This window comes from Puma concolor, unplaced genomic scaffold (assembly GCF_028749965.1).
Source record: "Puma concolor isolate L17-30 unplaced genomic scaffold, mPumCon1.1.hap2 unalloc_scaffold_24, whole genome shotgun sequence".
In the NCBI taxonomy this organism is placed as follows: domain Eukaryota; kingdom Metazoa; phylum Chordata; class Mammalia; order Carnivora; family Felidae; genus Puma; species Puma concolor.
Genome location: NW_028240230.1, coordinates 473,673 through 492,950, shown reverse-complemented (window position 1 = coordinate 492,950; position 19,278 = coordinate 473,673). Strand labels below are relative to the sequence as shown.

The 19,278-nt window shown below is 39.8% G+C and overlaps 1 protein-coding gene and 2 long non-coding RNA genes across 4 annotated transcripts in view; 1 reads left to right on the top strand and 2 right to left on the bottom strand.

The window, feature by feature from the left end:
* LOC147571511 (leucine-rich repeat-containing protein 37A2-like) overlaps nucleotides 1–19,051 on the bottom strand; it is a 29,093-nt gene extending 10,042 nt beyond the window's left edge. Inside the window, exons 1-4 of one of the 2 annotated variants that reach the window (XM_086696329.1) lie at nucleotides 18,980–19,051; nucleotides 18,138–18,169; nucleotides 7,971–8,042; nucleotides 7,333–7,408 (exon numbers count right to left, since the gene is read on the bottom strand). In XM_086696329.1, the coding sequence (XP_086552455.1) occupies nucleotides 7,333–7,408; nucleotides 7,971–8,042; nucleotides 18,138–18,157 (168 nt within the window). In that variant the 5' untranslated portion in view covers nucleotides 18,158–18,169; nucleotides 18,980–19,051. Of the gene's footprint in view, nucleotides 1–7,332; nucleotides 7,409–7,970; nucleotides 8,043–18,137; nucleotides 18,213–18,979 lie in introns of those variants that run through there. The other variant, XM_086696328.1, reaches the window with a different exon arrangement.
* LOC147571513 (uncharacterized) lies at nucleotides 10,250–11,443 on the bottom strand. The gene is made up of 2 exons (XR_015247338.1): nucleotides 11,140–11,443; nucleotides 10,250–10,513 (listed from the first exon to the last, which is right to left on the bottom strand). It is a non-coding gene; the product is annotated as an uncharacterized LOC147571513 (long non-coding RNA).
* Nucleotides 13,171–18,275, top strand: LOC147571512 (uncharacterized). Its single transcript, XR_015247351.1, has 3 exons — nucleotides 13,171–13,360; nucleotides 13,646–17,444; nucleotides 18,140–18,275. It is a non-coding gene; the product is annotated as an uncharacterized LOC147571512 (long non-coding RNA).
* Nucleotides 19,052–19,278: the final 227 nt, after the last annotated feature.

Here is a 19,278-nt window from a genome sequence, read left to right as displayed (position 1 = left end):
ACTCTGCATCCCAAAGCAACAGAATATACTTTCTTCTCGAGTGCACATGCAACATTCTCCAAGATAGATCATATACTGGGTCACAAAACAGCCCTTCATAAGTTTACAAGAATTGAAATTATACCATGCATACTTTCAGACCACAATGCTATGAAGCTTGAAATCAACCACAGGAAAAAGTCTGGAAAACCTCCAAAAGCATGGAGGTTAAAGAACACCCTACTAAAGAATGTGTGGGTCAGCCAGGCAATTAGAGAAGAAAGTAAAAAATATATGGAAACAAGCGAAAATGAAAATACAACAATCCAAACGCTTTGGGACGCAGCGAAGGCAGTCCTGAGAGGAAAATACATTGCAATCCAGGCCGATCTCAAGAAACAAGAAAAATCCCAAATACATAATCTAACAGCACACCTAAAGGAAATAGAAGCAGAACAGCAAAGGCAGCCTAAACCCAGCAGAAGAAGAGAAATAATAAAGATCAGAGCAGAAATAAACAATAGAGAGTCTAAAAAAACTGTAGAGCAGATCAACGAAACCAAGAGTTGGTTTTTTGAAAAAATAAACAAAATTGACAAACCTCTAGCCAGGCTTCTCAAAAAGAAAAGGGAGATGACCCAAATAGATAAAATCATGAATGAAAATGGAATTATTACAACCAATCCCTCAGAGATACAAACAATTATCAGGGAATACTATGAAAAATTATATGCCAACAAATTGGGCAACCTGGAAGAAATGGACAAATTCCTAAACACCCACACTCTTCCAAAACTCAATCAGGAGGAAATAGAAAGCTTGAACAGACCCATAACCAGCAAAGAAATTGAATCGGTTATCAAAAATCTCCCAACAAATAAGAGTCCAGGACCAGATGGCTTCCCAGGGGAGTTCTACCAGACGTTTAAAGCAGAGATAATACCTATCCTTCTCAAGCTATTCCAAAAAATAGAAGGGGAAGGAAAACTTCCAGACTCATTCTATGAAGCCAGTATTACTTTGATTCCTAAACCAGACAGAGACCCAGTAAAAAAAGAGAACTACAGGCCAATATCCCTGATGAATATGGATGCAAAAATTCTCAATAAGATACTGGCAAATCGAATTCAACGGCATATAAAAAGAATTATTCACCATGACCAAGTGGGATTCATTCCTGGGGTGCAGGGCTGGTTCAACACTCGCAAATCAATCAACGTGATACATCACATTAACAAAAAAAAAAAAAGAGAAGAACCATATGATCCTGTCAATCGATGCAGAAAAGGCCTTTGACAAAATCCAGCACCCTTTTTTAATAAAAACCCTTGAGACAGTCGGGATGGAAGGAACATACTTAAAGATCATAAAAGCCATTTATGAAAAGCCCACAGCTAACATCATCCTCAACGGGGAAAAACTAGAGCTTTTTCCCTGAGATCAGGAACACGACAGGGATGCCCACTCTCACCGCTGTTGTTTAACATAGTGCTGGAAGTTCTAGCATCAGCAATCAGACAACAAAAGGAAATCAAAGGCATCAAAATTGGCAAAGATGAAGTCAAGCTTTCGCTTTTTGCAGATGACATGATATTATACATGGAAAATCCGATAGACTCCACCAAAGTCTGCTAGAACTGATACATGAATTCAGCAAAGTTGCAGGATACAAAATCAATGTACAGAAATCAGTTGCATTCTTATACACTAACAATGAAGCAACAGAGAGACAAATAAAGAAACTGATCCCATTCACAATTGCAGCAAGAAGCATAAAATACCTAGGAATAAATCTAACCAAAGATGTAAAAGATCTGCATGCTGAAAACTATAGGAAACTTATGAAGGTAATTGAAGATTTAAAGAAATGGAAAGACATTCCCTGCTCATGGATTGGAAGAATAAATATTGTCAAAATGTCCATACTACCCAAAGCTATCTACACATTCAATGCAATCCCAATCAAAATTGCACCAGCATTCTTCTCGAAACTAGAACAAGCAATCCTAAAATTCATATGGAACCACAAAAGGCCCCGAATAGCCAAAGTAATTTTGAAGAAGAAGACCAAAGCAGGAGGCACCACAATCCCAGACTTTAGCCTCTACTACAAAGCTGTCATCATCAAGACAGCATGGTATTGGCACAAAAACAGACACATAGACCAATGGAATAGAATAGAAACCCCAGAACTAGACCCACAAACGTATGGCCAACTCATCTTTGACAAAGCAGGAAAGAACATCCAATGGAAAAAAGACAGTCTCTTTAACAAATGGTGCTGGGAGAACTGGACAGCAACATGCAGAAGAATGAAACTAGACCACTTTCTCACACCATTCACAAAAATAAACTTAAAATGGATAAAGGACCTGAATGGGAGACAGGAAACCATCAAAACCTTAGAGGAGAAAGCAGGAAAAGACCTCTCTGACCTCAGCCGTAGCAATCTCTTACTCGACACATCCCCAAAGGCAAGGGAATTAAAAGCAAAAGTGAATTACTGGGACCTTATGAAGATAAAACGCTTCTGCACAGCAAAGGAAACAACCAACAAAACTAAAAGGCAACCAACGGAATGGGAAAAGATATTTGCAAATGACATATCGGACAAAGGGCTAGTATCCAAAATCTATAAAGAGCTCACCAAACTCCACACCCGAAAAGCAAATAACCCAGTGAAGAAATGGGCAGAAAACATGAATAGACACTTCTCTAAAGAAGACATCCGGATGGCCAACAGGCACATGAAAAGATGTTCAACGTCGCTCCTTATCAGGGAAATACAAATCAAAACCACACTCAGATATCACCTCACGCCAGTCAGAGTGGCCAAAATGAACAAATCGGGAGACTGTAGATGCTGGAGAGGATGTGGAGAAACGGGAACCCTCTTGCACTGTTGGTGGGAATGCAAATTGGTGCAGCCGCTCTGGAAAGCAGTGTGGAGGTTCCTCAGAAAATTAAAAATAGACCTACCCTATGACCCAGCAATAGCACTGCTAGGAATTTATCCAAGGGACACAGGAGTACTGATGCATAGGGGCACTTGTACCCCAATGTTTATAGCAGCACTCTCAACAATAGCCAAATGATGGAAAGAGCCTAAATGTCCATCAACTGATGAATGGATAAAGAAATTGTGGTTTATATACACAATGGAATACTACGTGGCAATGAGAAAAAATGAAATATGGCCTTTTGTAGCAACGTGGATGGAACTGGAGAGTGTGATGCTAAGTGAAATAAGCCATACAGAGAAAGACAGATACCATATGATTTCACTCTTATGTGGATCCTGAGAAACTTAACAGAAACCCATGGGGGAGGGGAAGGAAAAAAAAAAAAAAAGAGGTTAGAGTGGGAGAGAGCCAAAGCATAAGAGACTGTTAAAAACTGAGAACAAACTGAGGGTTGATGGGGGGTGGGAGGGAGGGGAGGGTGGGTGATGGGTATTGAGGAGGGCACCTTTTGGGATGAGCACTGGGTGTTGTATGGAAACCAATTTGACAATAAATTTCATATATTAAAAAAATAAATAAATAAAAAATAAAATATAAAACAAGGTAAAAAATAAACAAAAAATAAACAAAAAACCAAATGAATGAATAAACAACAACAAAAAAGAGAAAACACTTGTAAATATGGAGAACAAACTAGGGATATGGACAAAATGAGTGAAAAGGGTTAAGAGGTACAAACTTGCAGTTATAAAATAAATAAGTCACCAGATGAAAAGTACAGCATAGGGAATATCGTCAATAATACTGTAATATACTTATTGTGGTGAGCATTTCATAATGTATATAAAAGATCACTGTGTTGTACACCTGAAACTAATTTAATATTACATGATCTATATATACTTCAATAAAAGAGATAATTGAGGGGCACCCAGGTGGCTCAGTCAGTTAAGCATCTGACTTCAGCTCAGGTCATGATCTCATAGTCTGTGATTTCAGGCCCCACATCAGGCTCTGTGTCTACAGCTCAGAGCCTGGAGCCTGCTTCAGATTCTGTGTCTCCCTCTCTCTCTGCCCCTCCCCCACTTGCACTCTGTCTCTCTCAAAAATAAAAAATAAAAAAAGATAATTGACTATTTAAACAAAAAAAATAATATGGTGTGCTAAAAGTAAAACGTATGAAAACAATAGCACAAAGGTCAGGAGGGGAACAATGGAAGTACACTATTTATTGTAAGGTTCTTATACTATTCATGAAATCATATCATATCATTTGAAGATAGACTGTGATAAGTTAAACATGAACACTACAAACCATTAAACAGCTACTAAAATAACAAAACCTGAGTTGTAACTATTTATCCCCCCACCAAAAAATAATAAAACGTACTAAATCAACCCAAGAGCAGGAAGAAAAAGAAAAAGAAAAGAAACAAAGAACAGATGGGATACATAGAAAGAGTAGACAGTAGCTTTAAATGTAATCCTATAAATAATTACATTAACTATAAATGGTGCAATCACCTAATTAAAAGATAGAGTTGTCATACTGGATAAAAAAGCAAAAGCCAACTATATGCTGTCTATAAGATTCATCTTCAATACAAAGATATAAGTAGGTTAAAAATATGGAAGAAATTATGCTTTGCTAACACTAATCAAACGAAACCTTGAGTGGCTATATTTACTATAGGACAAAGTCAATTTCAAAGCGAAGATATTACCAGGGATAAATGAGGTTATTCCATTGTGATAGAAATGTCAACTAATAGAAAAGACATAACTTAAAAATTTATGTATCTGATAATAGAACTTCCAAATATATTAAGGAGAATAGGAAAGAGAGACACAAAAGTACACAATTATAGTTGGAGATTTCAATATCCCTCTCTCAATAATTGACAGAAAAAATATATAGAAAATGAGTAATGATACATCAGACTTGAAAAATACTACCAACCTACTTGACCTAGTTGACATTTATAGAATACTCCACACCAAATCAGCAGACTACATATTTTTTTTCAAGTGGGCACATAATATTTATCAAAATAGACCATATTCTCATCTATTACCAGAATTCATTGGCTATAAAACAAGCCTCAATAAATTTAAAAGGATTTCAGTCATCCAACATATTGTTCTGTGACCACAATGGAATTAAATAACAAATTAACAGATCTGTAAAATCTCCAAATATTTAGAAACTAACCAACACACTCCTAAGGAACCCTATTGGTCAAATAAGTCAAAATGGATATTAAAAACGATTTTGTACCGACTGAAACTGAAAACACATGTCAACATGTGGGATGTTGCTCATATAGTATTCATCTTCCCCAGTGTCCACTTTTTTTTTTTTTAAGTTTTTTTTTTTTAACGTTTATTTATTATTTTTGGGACAGAGAGAGACAGAGCATGAACGGGGGAGGGGCAGAGAGAGGGAGACACAGAATCGGAAACAGGCTCCAGGCTCCGAGCCATCAGCGCAGAGCCCGACGCGGGGCTCAAACTCACGGACCGCGAGATCGTGACCTGGCTGAAGTCGGACGCTTAACCGACTGCGCCACCCAGGCGCCCCCCCCCCCCCAGTGTCCACTTTGAAGAAACTAGAAAAAGAAAAGGAAATTCATCACTGAGTAAGGAGAGAAAATGGAATGATGAAGATCAAAGCAGAAATTTTTAAAAAGGAAAACAAAAATAGAGAAGTCAGTGTAATGAAAAGGCACTTTTTAGAGAAGATAAGTAAAACTGATAAACTTCTGGCCAGATTTATCAAGAAAAGACAAGAGAAGACACAAATTATCAATATCAAAAATGAGAGGAATGACATCACTACAATTCTACAGATACTAAAAGGATAATAAGGGAACATTATAAAATACTTTATGTCAATAACTTCAAGATGAAATAGATTCCGTGAAAGACATGAACTACTCCAAAAAATAAGTATGTAATTTAAGTAGCACTATTACAAAAATAAAATCTGTAGTTTAACACTTTCTCACAAAGAAAGCTTCAAGCCCACATGGCTTCACTGGTGAATTCTAGCAAACATTTAAGGAAAACATAATGCCAATTCTGCACAAACTGTACTAGAGAATTGAAGAGAGGGGACTACTTCCCAACTCAATTTTAAGGCCAACATTCACCTTATGAAAAATAGATCAAGACATTAGAAGAAAGGATAGATAGAAGATCTCATATACTGCAGGCTGGAATGCAAAATGGTACATCCACTTTAGAAAACAGGTAAGCAGTTTCTTAAACAGTTAAATATACACTTAGCATATGATGTAGCAATCCTGCCATTAGGTATTTTACCCCCTCCCCCCCTCCCCCAATGAAAACATACGCTCATACGAAGACCTGCATGTAAGTGTTTTAAGCAACTTTATTCATAAAGGCCAAAAAGCTAGAAACAACTCAAATGCCCATTAACTGATGAACGCATAAACAAACTGGTATATCCTCACAACTGCAATACTACTCGGCAATAAAAAGGAAATGAACTACTGACATGTGCAAACACATGGATGAGTCTCTGGGGTGCCTGGGTGGCTCAGTCAGATAAGTGACCGACTTTGGCTCAGGCCGTGATCTCATGTTCCGCAGGTTCATGCCCTGTATTGGGCTCTGCGCTGACAGAGCCTGGAGCCTGCTTCGGGTTCTGTGTGTGTCTGTCTCTCTCTCTCTCTCTCTCTCTCTCTCTCTCTCTCCCCCTCTCCTGCTTATGCTCTCTGTTTCTCAAAAATAAATAAACGTTAAAAAAGTTAAAAAAAACACATGGATGAATCTCAAAAGGATTATGCTGAAAGGAACCAATCACAGAAGACTGCATACTGTATGATTTCATTTATTTATTTTTTTTAATGTTCATTTATTTTTGAGAGAGAGAGAGAGATGGAGGGCAAATGGGGAAGGGGTAGAGAGACAGGGAGACACAGAATCCGAAGCAGGCTCCAGGCTCTGAGCTGTCAGGACAGAGTCCGATGCAGGGCTTGAACTCACGAACCGCGAGATCATGACCTGAGCTGAAGTCGGACGCTTAACTGCCCGAGCCACCCAGGTGCCCCTTGTATGATTTCATTTATAAGACACTGTGGAGAAGGCAAAACTATAGGGACAAAAATTAGGTTGGTGGTTGCCAGGGCTGGTGGTGACAAAAGGGGATTGGCTGCAAAGGCACATAGGGGCCTTTTGGGGTGACAGAAATGGTCTACGTCTCAAATGTGGTGGTGCTTACATAACTACACGTTTGTCAAAACTCATCAAACTGTACGCTTAAAAAGAGTAAATTTTATACCTCAATAAATCTGACTTAAGAAGACAATAAAACAAATCTAAATCAACAACTAAGTGAAAATACACATAAGAAAAATCAACTTACAGTGTTTCCAAATTCAAGGGTCATCATGAGGATGCTCTCAACTGTTGTAAGTGACACCTGTGTTGATCCCATGTCTCTGAAGGAGAAAGCCCAAACATGCGTGATTTGAACCCAAGGATAAAAATTCTGTACCTAAAAAGATACTTAACAACATGTGGTTACTTCAATTCTGGCTTCTTTGTCAAGTCAGCTCAAGAGTTTTCTTGCTATGGACAATAATTTCAGAAAACTCCCAATGAAGACATTTTATGTGCATCATCAAATTAATCACCTTGGTGCTCAACAGTACAATCCTTTTTACTCTTATCCTCATTTTCATTCTCAATTGCATCCACCTCTCTTGATTAGTCTTTTTTTCTTTTAATATACACCTTACTCCACTTTCCACTTTGAGATAAATGGTATTTCTACCTACATCTGCAAGTCCCATGTCTCTTATGTGTTCTTCAATACTATTCCTTCCTCTGCAGGCTATCTTGCCCATATACGTTTTTTCTTTGCTAATAATGCTTATTTCAATAACCGAGTTAAAACTTAAATTAGGACTTTTTCCCAAAACGCAAAATACTTAATCTTTTGATGACAACAAAAAAGATCAGAAATCATCTCATGAGCCATGAGATTGTTGCAATACTTACAAATATTTTAATGCTGGCAACTTAAAAAGATAGGAATCTTCAACAGCTGACAGAGGGTTACGACTGATAATTCTGAAAAATGCAATGGAATTAAAATGATCTGCATTTCCAGTAATGACTACCACGAACGTTTATGTTCATTTTGGGGGTATGGAACTGGAAGGTTAAAACTAATCATTTTCTGCCTTTGCCTATAAATCACCCTTACATTCTGTAAAGCACTCTTCCTTTGGGAACTACCCAGCTCTCTGGACGATAAAGTGGAGAACAGAAAGAGAAAAAAAAATTTTTTTTTTTTTTTTTTTTTTTTTTTAACGTGGACAGCAAAGCCAAGATATGCCAAAGAACTTTTTGGGCTGAAAACCCTAGAAGTGACTATGCTGGTAGGAAGCCCAGGCTCTGTAGGAAATACTGTTTCTAGTGTCCTCTATAATTCTAGGTGCTTTTCCTTTATCTCTAGAAATGTAAAAAATTCCACAGTTTAAAACACCCGGTTAAAGACAAAAATAGGACCAATTCCTCAGTTTGGGGGCCAAAGACAAAGGGATTAATCTAAGAGGAAATGGTGAAAGCTATACCCCCACCATGTGTATTCTCCTATGACAGCCTTTGTTAGGTGGCATATGATCCCGTTTCCTTATCCATCTCCTGGACTGCCAGCTCCCTGAGGGCAGGGACCATACTCTATTGTCATTTTTGTCCCTGTGCCTGACAGAGTGCTTGTTATTTACTAGTTACTTAGTGAAGGCTTGTTGAATAAATAACATTTTGTCACTGCTTGACACAAGTTTTTATTCCAAAATGCTGAGTAGATTTTCTTCTCAGTTCTTTACAGCAAAAATAAAGTGAAGGAAACAGGAAGAAAGAAAAGAAAATCTGCCTTTAGGTTGACTCTGCTCAAGAATCATCACTGTACTTTTGCAAAATTATAAGGATAATCATCACAACCAATACTATTGAGCTATGGGGCATCTGTGATCAGCATTTCACATTTAAACCTCACAATAACCTTATGTGATAGATACATCATTACCCCATTTTACAAGTGAGGAAACTGAAGTACAGAGAGGTTGTATAATTTGTCCCAGTTTGTCCAGCCAGTCAAGAAGCAGAGATGGAATCTGAACTCAGTTCTGACTCCAAAGCCTGTATTTAAATTGTATGGAAAAAAGGGGGTTTAAAATAGCCGTTACCTTAAACTTAACTTTGAGAGCATTAAATATAGAAACACTTTGCTGAACTTCATCTCTCCATCTGGGAGAGCTTCTCTAAGAATTACATTTTCTACTTTTATTCCTTTCCTCTAATCATCTCCCATGATTAAGTATTTAATTAGCCTGTGATCATTGAGACTTTACAGATTTCATTTCTTATTTTTTTATTCTATTTTTTGAGAGAGAGAGTACAAGAGTATGAGTGAAGGGAGGCAGAGGAAGAGAGAGAGAGAGAATCCCAAGCAGGCTCCATGCCCCGTGCAGAGCCTGACATGGGGCTTGATCCCATGACCGCAAGATCATGACCTGAGCCGAAATCAAGAGTCAGGCAGTTAACTGAGCCACCCAGGTGCCCTGAGACTTTAGAGATTTTAAAGCCCTGTTACAGGTGAATCAGTGAAAATGAGAGAGGAAGGACGTCTGAAAATTCATCCTTCCGTAAAAGCAACAACAACAACAACTAGCAAAAATGGTCAAAATCAACTTTCTCAGAACTTTGGAAATTTTAACCAATGGGCTTGCAGCAACCCGGAGAGCATGTATTAAAGAAAAAATTACTAATTTCTATAAGAACAGTGAGCTCTGTTGTTTTAACTTGTCCTCAACCTCTGCTCTCCATCCTGATGAGAACCTTAAAAATTGCCCACATCCCAGGGGAACAAAATGGAGCTGAAGTTCCTTAAAGCCTCATTCCCAAAGAACAAACTGTCATTGTTTTACCTGTCTAGTGGGGTCCCTAAAAAACTTCACTTGAAAGCCTTGCCCTTGACCTCACTGAGAACTGCACAGTGCTAAAATAGCCTCTTCCCAAGGGGCCTTTTTTGAAAACAATTATAGATAAATGTTTTAATCTGGCAGCTATGTGAGGCAATTGATCACAAGACAAAAAATAGCCTAAACAAAAAGCCTAAAAGGGAAAAGCTGAGAAATGAGATGTCCATAGGGACTTTGAAATGCTCCAACATCTTCCTGGGTAACTAGAAGACCACAAGACATATTCCTGGGAATGTAGAAAAAAAACCTTAGCACTAATAAATGAGTTCAGCAAGGTTACAGGACACAAGATCGATATGTAAAAATTAGCTTTATTTCTATACATCAGCAATGACTATTCCAAAAATGAAATTAAGAAAACAATTCCATGTATAACAGTACTCAAAAGAATAAAATACTTAGGAAAACATTTAACCAAAGAAGTGCAAGAATCACACTAAAAACCACAAAACGTTGTTGAAAGAAATTAAAGAAGATTGAAATAAACGTAAAGATATGCCATGTTCACGGATCAGAAGAAAATATTGTTAAAATGGCACTATACCCCAGATTGAACTGTGGTTTCAGTATAATCCCTATCAAAACCCCAACTGACTTCTTTCCAAATATTGGCAAGCTAATTCTAAAATCTGTATGTCAATTCAAGGGACCGAGAATAGCCCAAAATGATCTTTAAAAAAAAAAAAAAAAAAGTTTATCTATTCATTTTGAGAGACAGCGAGCATACACACCCGTGCAGAAGAGCAAACATGAGCGAGTGTGAGTGGGGAAAAGTGTGAGCAGGGGAGGGGCAGAGGGAGAAGGAGAGGGAGCATCCCAAGCAGGCTCCATGCTGTCAGTGCAGATGGCAACACGGGGTTCCATCTCACAAACTGTGAGGTCATGACCTGAGCTGAAATCAAGAGCCGGCCACTTAACCAACTGAGCTACCCAGGGGCTCCAAAACGATTTTGACAAAGAACAACCAAATGGGGAGACTCACACGCCCTGGTTTCAAAACCTACTTCAAAACTACAGTAATCACGGTGTGGTACTGGCATAAGAACAGACATGTAAGCTGATGGAACAGAACTGACAGTCCAGGAATAAATCCTCACATTTATGGCCCACTGATTTTCAACAAGGGTGCCAACACCATTCACTGTGGGAAGACTAGTGTTTTCAAATGATGCTGGGACAACCGTATATCCCCATACAAAATAATGGAGTTGGATTCCTACACTTCACACCATATATAAATATTAACTCAAAATGAGTCAAAGACCTAAATGGAAGAGCTCAAGCTATAAAACTCTCAGGAGAGAAATCTTTATGACCTTGGATTTAGGCAACAGTTTCTTAGACATGACACAAAAAGCACAACAAACCAAAGGAAAAATAGGTAAGCTGGACTTTATTTAAAAATAAAAAAACAACCCAAAACTATCATATGTCTGATACAAGTCTAGTATCCAGAATATCCAGAATATATAAAGAACTCTTAAAACTCAGAAAAAGACAAATAATCAAATGTTTAAATGGGTAAAGGATTTGAAGAGACATTTCGCCAAAGAAAATACATGAATGGCCAATAAGCACATGAAAAGATGCTCAATGTCTTAGGTCATTAGGGAAATAGAAATCAAAGCTACAATGAGATACTACTCTACACTCACTAAGATGGCTATGATCGAACAGAGAGACAATGATAAGTGGTAGCAAGATTTGGGGAAACCAGAATCTTCATACATTGGTGGGAATGTAAGATGGTGTAGTCACTGTGGAAAACAGTTTGGCAGTTCCTCAAAAGGGTTAAATATAGAGTTACTACATGACCCAGCAATTCCACTCTTAGGTACGTACCCAAGAGAATTAAAAACATATGACCACACAAAAACTTGTACATGAATACTCATAGCAGCATTATTCATAAGAGCCAAAAAGTCAAAATAATCCAAATGTCCAATAACTCACGAATGGATGAACAAAATGTGATTGGAGCACCTGGGTGGCTCAGTCGGTTAAGCATCTGACTTTGGCTCAGGTCGTCATCTCACAGTTCATGAGTTCGAGCTCTACATCAGGCTCTGTGGTTTTGGATCCTCTGTCCCCCTCTCCCTCTGCCCCTTCCCCGCTTGTGTGTGCGCTCTCTTTCAAAAATAAATAAACATTGAAAAAAGAATGAAGTACTGAAACATGCTACAACCGGATAAATCTTGAAGCCAACAAGCTATGTGAAAGAAACTAGACACACATTTCGATGAAATGTCCAGAATAGGCAAATCCATAGGGGCAGAAGGTAAATTAGTTGTTGCCAGGGGCCTGGGGGGAGGGGAGAATGGGGAGTAAAGGCTGATGGGTATGGTATTTCTTTTGAGGGGGGTGATGACAATGTTCTGGAATTAGCAGTGATTACTGTCTATCAAAGTATACCATTGCACTATATACTTTATAACGTTGCATATTCTATTATGCGGACTATATCTCAATTTGAAAAAAAAAAAAAAAAAAGAACCACGTTGTGATAAATAGAGAACCAGTTGCCAGAAGATAAACATGTTAGTAGGTGGAGAAAAGGGGAGCGAAGATTCAAACTCTTCCACAACGGAGGTCAGAGGGAGTTAGCGGTGCGGCTGGGAGCCATGCGTTTTTGTTCCTGCCTTGGAAACTCCCCTATTCTTCCTATTCCAGCCCATTCTTCTACGTTTTTTCAGGCCCATTAACATGTCGGGTTTGTGTAACACTAGTTAATATCCAGTCAGACAATGTTATGAAGAGAAAGAACGTGAGTGTCACATGTCTGGTTAAACACAGTTCCTCAACCTTGAGGCTCTGAATGTCCTTTGGCTTTGAAACAATAACAATGGCATTCATACCTACAAGCTTACTGGTGGGCTCTGTGCAAGTAAGCTCTTCCACGTGTGTGTCTTCCCCTGCCCACTGCTCCCCCCCCCCCCCCACCCCGCGCCCACCCCCGGCTCCCTATTAAGAAAGACTATGAAGAGTTATGCAGCCAAAACAATTTAGTAGTTCGTTATCCTTCCCCCCAACTATCTCAGTGCTCTACCCCCACTGTCCCCCCCTCTTTCCTGGTAGCTCACCCATGGCCTTATACCCATCGGCTCAGTGCTTCCTCTTACCCAGGCAGCCCTCCTGCTGAGATGAATGCCCCGTGTTTATCTGTAGTGAAAGCAAAATACAGGCCACTCCAAATTATCCTATTTCCTCCTGTCTTTAGTGCCGCCTTTTCTTCATGGAGCTATTGTGCCTGAGCCAAGGGGAGAATGAGAACTGACCCGACAGGTTACCTCTGCTGGACCGACAGCAATTGTTTTTCCACAGACTGCGATACGAACGAACGGTGGACATTGCACTAGAGATCATCTCCATTTCCGTTCAATTCCCTCATCTTACAGATAAAAGGTGTGCTGACTCAGTCTATTGGCTTTTGGATATTCGTGGGCTTATCTTTATGGGAGTCAAACATAACAACAGTTATCCTCAAAGACTGTCTCATAATCAAAGTTGAAGAAATACTGTTCTAGGTATTCTTTTGTTTTTTAAAAAACTATCTTATTTGAAGAGGAAAACTCAAGTATTTTTGCAAAAGCTTTCTGTTGCAGAGCAACGGGACAGACTAAAGGTAGCTCACAAAATAAGGGAACATTTCTTACGTGTTATTTTTTTTTTCTCCAAATTCTTCTACAGAGGTCCAGACAGATGGGCTACGTTTCCTTTCTATTAACTGAGGAGACAGAGAAGACTTGAGGACTGAAGCTTGTCACCACTGTCCTGAATGTACTGAAATCCTAACAGCTTTAGCTGAAAAAATGTCCAAAGCAGGCAGTGAAAATAAATTTCAAATAGGACAAACTCCAAACTCTCTACGCTGGAATCCCAAGGCATGGAGGGAAAACTGGCTCGTTGGAGGAAAGCAGTTGAAGAGATAAGTGGAGTGATCTAGACCCTATTCCAGTCTGTTTGAAGTACCTGGGGATAGAATAACCCCTTTCTTTTATTCATCTACATAGGTCCATGAGCCATGAGAACGTGACTCCCCATGGGAAGCTCCTCAATGCAAGACATCTAAGGGCATCACGTAAATCCTTTCTCAGGGGTTGGGCGGGGGGAGGGGCGAAGCCTAAAGAATCTGAAATGGTGAGCCTATGTTTTAATTAAAGTTCTGAGAATAGCCTTGAAGAGGAGTTTCTGGCAGTGAGGACCAGCCCAAGAAGCAAGGGCCCTGGAATCAGGCAGACCTAGGTCTGAATTCTGGCTGTCACTTCCTGGTGAAGGGACTTAAGTAACGAACATCTCCGAGTCCTTTTAGCAGCATTTACCTCATAAGGCAACTTGAGGATTAAAGGAAAGAGCATGTGCAAAGCACCTAGCATAAGGCTGGGCACAGAGTGGGTGCCTAGCAGTGACGATGTGATAGTTGCACCAGGCGGTGAGCAGGAAGCCTGGGGATGCCCATAGGTGGCATGGCCAGGAACTCCAGAAGCATAGGGAAAAGGAGCTCCCTGCTCGAAAGGTCCTATTCCAGTGAGAAGCTGACTCCAAGGGACGACGCCCAAAAGGCCAGTTGTCATTCAGGTCCTACCTAGTGCCAGGGAATGCGGAATTGTATTACTCGCGAAGCTTCTGAAGTGGTTCTGTCACTTATTGACAGTGTGAACCTAGGCAAGTCACCCGATGTCTCTGAGTTTCAAGTTCCTCATCCCCAAAATGAGGATAATACTACCTGTGTCACAAGAGTTGCTGGAAAGACGAAAATGAAGTGCCGTGTGAGGGGCCACGTCCGGAGCACTTCCCACGTGCCAGGCTCTATTCTAAGAGTTTAAGACACATTGTCTTACTTGCAGCACAAGCGAAAGGTCTTAGCATAGTGCCGGAGCGCAGTAAATACCTAATAGAGGTCGGTATTAAAGAAATGATATGGGGCGGAGGAGCAACTACCATGCTTCCCAGAGAAAGAAGATGCCTTGGTATATACGTGGGAAGACTCAGATGCAGCTGGGAGAAGAAAAGTAATAGTTGGGTATGACTATGGCAAAGCTTTTGAACTACCACACACGGAAAATAATAAAAGTTACCCTAAATCACCCCAAAAGGACAGCCCTGAGTTGTTATCTTCATCCTTAACGTTTATGCCTTTCTGAATCTGAGAAGAAGCTGCCAGGATTTCCAGTACATACCAAAAAGCGATGACAATATCCTGAAGTGTGTCAACTTTTGTGGGCACACAGCTGTCTAAAAGGAAGCAGATGCCGGTTGACTGGGGGAGCGTTAGGGCGTGTCTGTGACTGGGGCTCGAGTTTGCCTTCAGAGGGTGGCCACACCTACCTCAATGATATTCTCAACAATAATTCAACAGGGGCAAGGCTTAGATTTTCCTTATTCTCCCTTAGAGCTTATGTTCTTGGCACAATACGGATGCGCCACAGACGAGCCAGCATGTGAATGTGCTCTATCCCGATAAGGTACAGCCTTTCTACATCGTAGAGTCCTTCAGCTTCTAAAATCATGGAGCTCGTACTGTTAGAACCAATGAAGTGAATTTTTTAAAATAAGCCACCAGTCTGGACCTGTGTAGGTGAATGAAGGAGAAGCACTTTAAAGTCAGGAAAAAAAAAAAAAACTATACTTAACATTTAGGATTATCAACCACTGTTGGTTTTCCATAATATATTTCATTCCTGATTTCATCTGAAAGAAACAGGATTATTACTACCATTCAAAAAGTGGTACCTTATTAATAAACTCTTGGCATGGCTTTGAGGTGGATTTCAGATTCAAAATAGACTTTACCACACCGCTAACGTGTTCACTCAGTGTTTATCAATAACTTAAGAGGCTTCATTCAAAAAACTTACTGAGATATAATTACCTGAAACCCAGGGGTGAATCAAGGCCTTGTAGGGTCTGAACCTCATCTACTTTGGGAAATCCTGCCTCATCAAAACATGCAAAATTATGCGTACAGGAATTGCGAGGGTCCCTCCCAAGACTTTGGAAGGGGCCTATGTAAGTGAGGAGACCTGAAGTTTAAGCTCCAGTCAGTTCAAGATAAATCCACCTCAGCTGGGGCCCAAAAGGTTTACAAACTTATTTAATGCTGGAGAAAATACTGTTTCAACTTATAAACACCCCAGTAATAAGTCACATAGGTAATAACGTGACTGAATTCACGGGATGGCATCTCCCCTGCGCACGCTCTCTTTCTCTCAGAATAAATAAATAAACGTTAAAAAGAAAAAAGAAAAGAAAAGTTTGGCCCCAAACAAGGAGCCCAACCTCCAATACACACTTACTGTACTGTGATAATGTTTTGGAAGTTAACTGTGAATTCGTTTTAGTAGTACAGCTCTATTCAAACCACATTGAAAGGGCGGGCCTACACCGGCCGACTCCATCTTGTTCTGTGTCCTTCACCTTGACCACACCTCCTCCCCTTGAGTAACCCCCCCCCAACTGCCTAACAGGACTCTTCCCCAGGACCCTTCCCCAGCCAATCAGCTGAGGCCGCAGCCATTACCTCACCAACTGCCACTAGGCACCAGTAAAACCTTTGTCCTTTTGAAACTGGCTCTCTCTCCCGGGTATCTCACAGCTTCGACAGTGCAGGTAGGGGATTGAGCTCGAGCTAGCTCCAATAAAGGCTCTTTTGCTTTTACACCGGACTCGGCTCCCTGGCGGTATTTGGGGATCACGAATTCTGGGCATAACACACATGGCATGAGTATTAATTTATTCTCAATACCAGCTAGCTCTGGTTCTTTAATTACCTTTCTCTGTCATGTAAGATTGATGAGGGAGCATGGGGCAAGTTGAGGGCAAAATACAAATTAGCACATGCCCCCGCCCCAGGTGGGATATGTGTCATTCTGGCTGCTGGAGGACAAAGGAAAGGAAAGAAAACAAATGGTTAACTGATAGAGATCTCAGTCGGGCAAGACAGGGGTTTCCATCAGTTTACAAATATCTTAGTAAATTACAAGAAAAAGGCCATCTTTTTCTCCTTTTTCCAGTATGAAAGATTCTTGGGGACAGTCCCTGTATATTCTTTGTACCCCCGGTACTTAGTACATTGTCGACATAGAGTGCGCGTGGCACGGATTGTTTTTCAATGAATTCATTCATTGTTATCAACGGATTCCACCCTATTTTGTCCTGTATTGCCTACATAACTATGAAATTCAGATTCTTAGAAGAGACTCTTGGTGTTATAAGATGCTTAGTAGAGGTGGTGACTTTTAAGACATTATATTGACACCACTAAAACCTCTTGGTGGAGAAACTCAATGAGCCCGTTCTCTGGCATGCTGGCAAAACAAAAAACTGACCCTCAGTATTCTTTCCCCAAGTTAGGCATCAGCAAATTAATGAGAGAGGAGGCCCCTGCTCTTGGGCACCCGCAGGAACTTACTCCAGCTCCAGACACACCGTAAACACTTTCATCTAACGGAAGATAAGCTGTGAAATCGGATTTCTGAACCACAAGACAGTGAGCCAGTCTTTTCCAGCGTCTGCTTTAGTGGAGGGTCTTCAACCTTGAGTCTCAACATCCCCCTCAGGCCACTGAACATGCCCAGTATGATTTGCTTTTTGACAGAGAAATCACAGAATGTCCCTGCTGAAAGGCAGTCACACACTTCTTAACTGAAGAGTGGTCAGGAAAGAAAGCACATGGAGAGCAGTGCCCTGTGGCAGGTGTTCAGGAGTTCTTGCTGCTTTCCTGATGGCTGAGGAAGCACCCACACCTTTTGCTGCCTGGAGAACTCTGTGCTAAACTTAGTTCTTCGCAGTTCTCTTTTGCACAGGAAACTTGCACGTGAGCCAGAATCAAAGTTAAATTCAGAAGTGGATTTCAAGGACCACGCACACCTTGGGGAAGCATCACTGTCACGAATTCCCATGATAATACTGACTTGGGTGTTACTTGCTTGGGGCCTTCACTGCCCACACAAAGCTGGGTACGAGGGAGGGCAGAGAGTGCCATTTAGGAGTTAAGACAAGTCTCTTGGCCTCTTTGTACCTTAGTTTCCTCATTTGAAAAAAAAAATGGATTTTAAGACCTACTTTCCAGAATTCATACTGGGTTTATTAACACACACCTAACCAATCACTGTATGATATTTTTACATGTAGTTTTTTTTGGTTTTTTTTTTTACATGTATTCATTTTCTGTTTCACTTACAGCTTGTGTAAAAACTGCATTCCATGCCAGGCCTGAAATGTTCCAAAGTTCAGTTTGGTGAGTAAATTGCAACCAAGATTTCTACACACACCAAAAAAAAAAAAAAAAAAAAAAAAAAAAAACCAAAACAAAACAAAACAACAACAAAAAAAAACAAGACACAAACGAAGAAGAAAAACAAGATATTTTCAGAATATTTATCCTTTGGCAGTGATTCTAATTTATAGATAACGAAACATAACCACAATACAATCTCCATACACTAAAGAAATCTCACTATGAAAGATGCTTGCCTTTTAAAAAAAATATTTGCATGAAAGATTTATACTTTCATGTTTATACATGTGGTGCATTAGATACAAATCAGTAAATGCTCAATAAATACTTGTGTTAAGTAAGTATTTTTTTCTAGAGAAGTAAGTTTATTTCTCTAGAAAAATGTTTCACAACTTTAGCACTGTTGAGATTTATGGTTGGATAATCTTTGTTATGGGGGGGGGGTGCTGCCCTGTGAACTGTAGGGTGTGACAGCAGCCCTGGCCTCCACCCACTAGATGCCAGCAGCACATCTACAGTCTGACAATCAAAAATGTCTCTAGACACTACCAAGTGTCACCTGGACGCAAAAGCACCCTGGCAGAGAACTGCTGCTCTAGAACGATTCACTCTGATCTCTATAATAACTCTCACACCAAACTTTGCCACAGACAAAAAAGATTTGCTACATAATTTTAGTAGCTTTCGACTAATAAAGTTTCATTCATTCAAAATGAATAACAAAGAGGTTTACAATTAAGTTTAATAAAAATTCCAAATACAATGAAATTATATTTGTAACTTACATAAACTGCAAAAAAGGTAGGGATTCAAATATACGTCTTTCAATAGATTGTATTTTATTGCAGGATAAATCTCTAGGAAAAGGAAAAGGAAAATATTGCCTCAATTAGCTCTAAGCTATCTAATTAGTAGGATGATAGTATTGAATAAGTAGCTTTTGGCTAAACTCTGAGTATTAGGAATTGTTATTTGAACCTTCCAGAGCCCCTAACCCTGCCCTCACCTTTCTTAAGAGTCTCACCTTTGTGATCTTCATACATAAAACATACAACTATAGATCTTGATAGATCTTGGAAGTAAT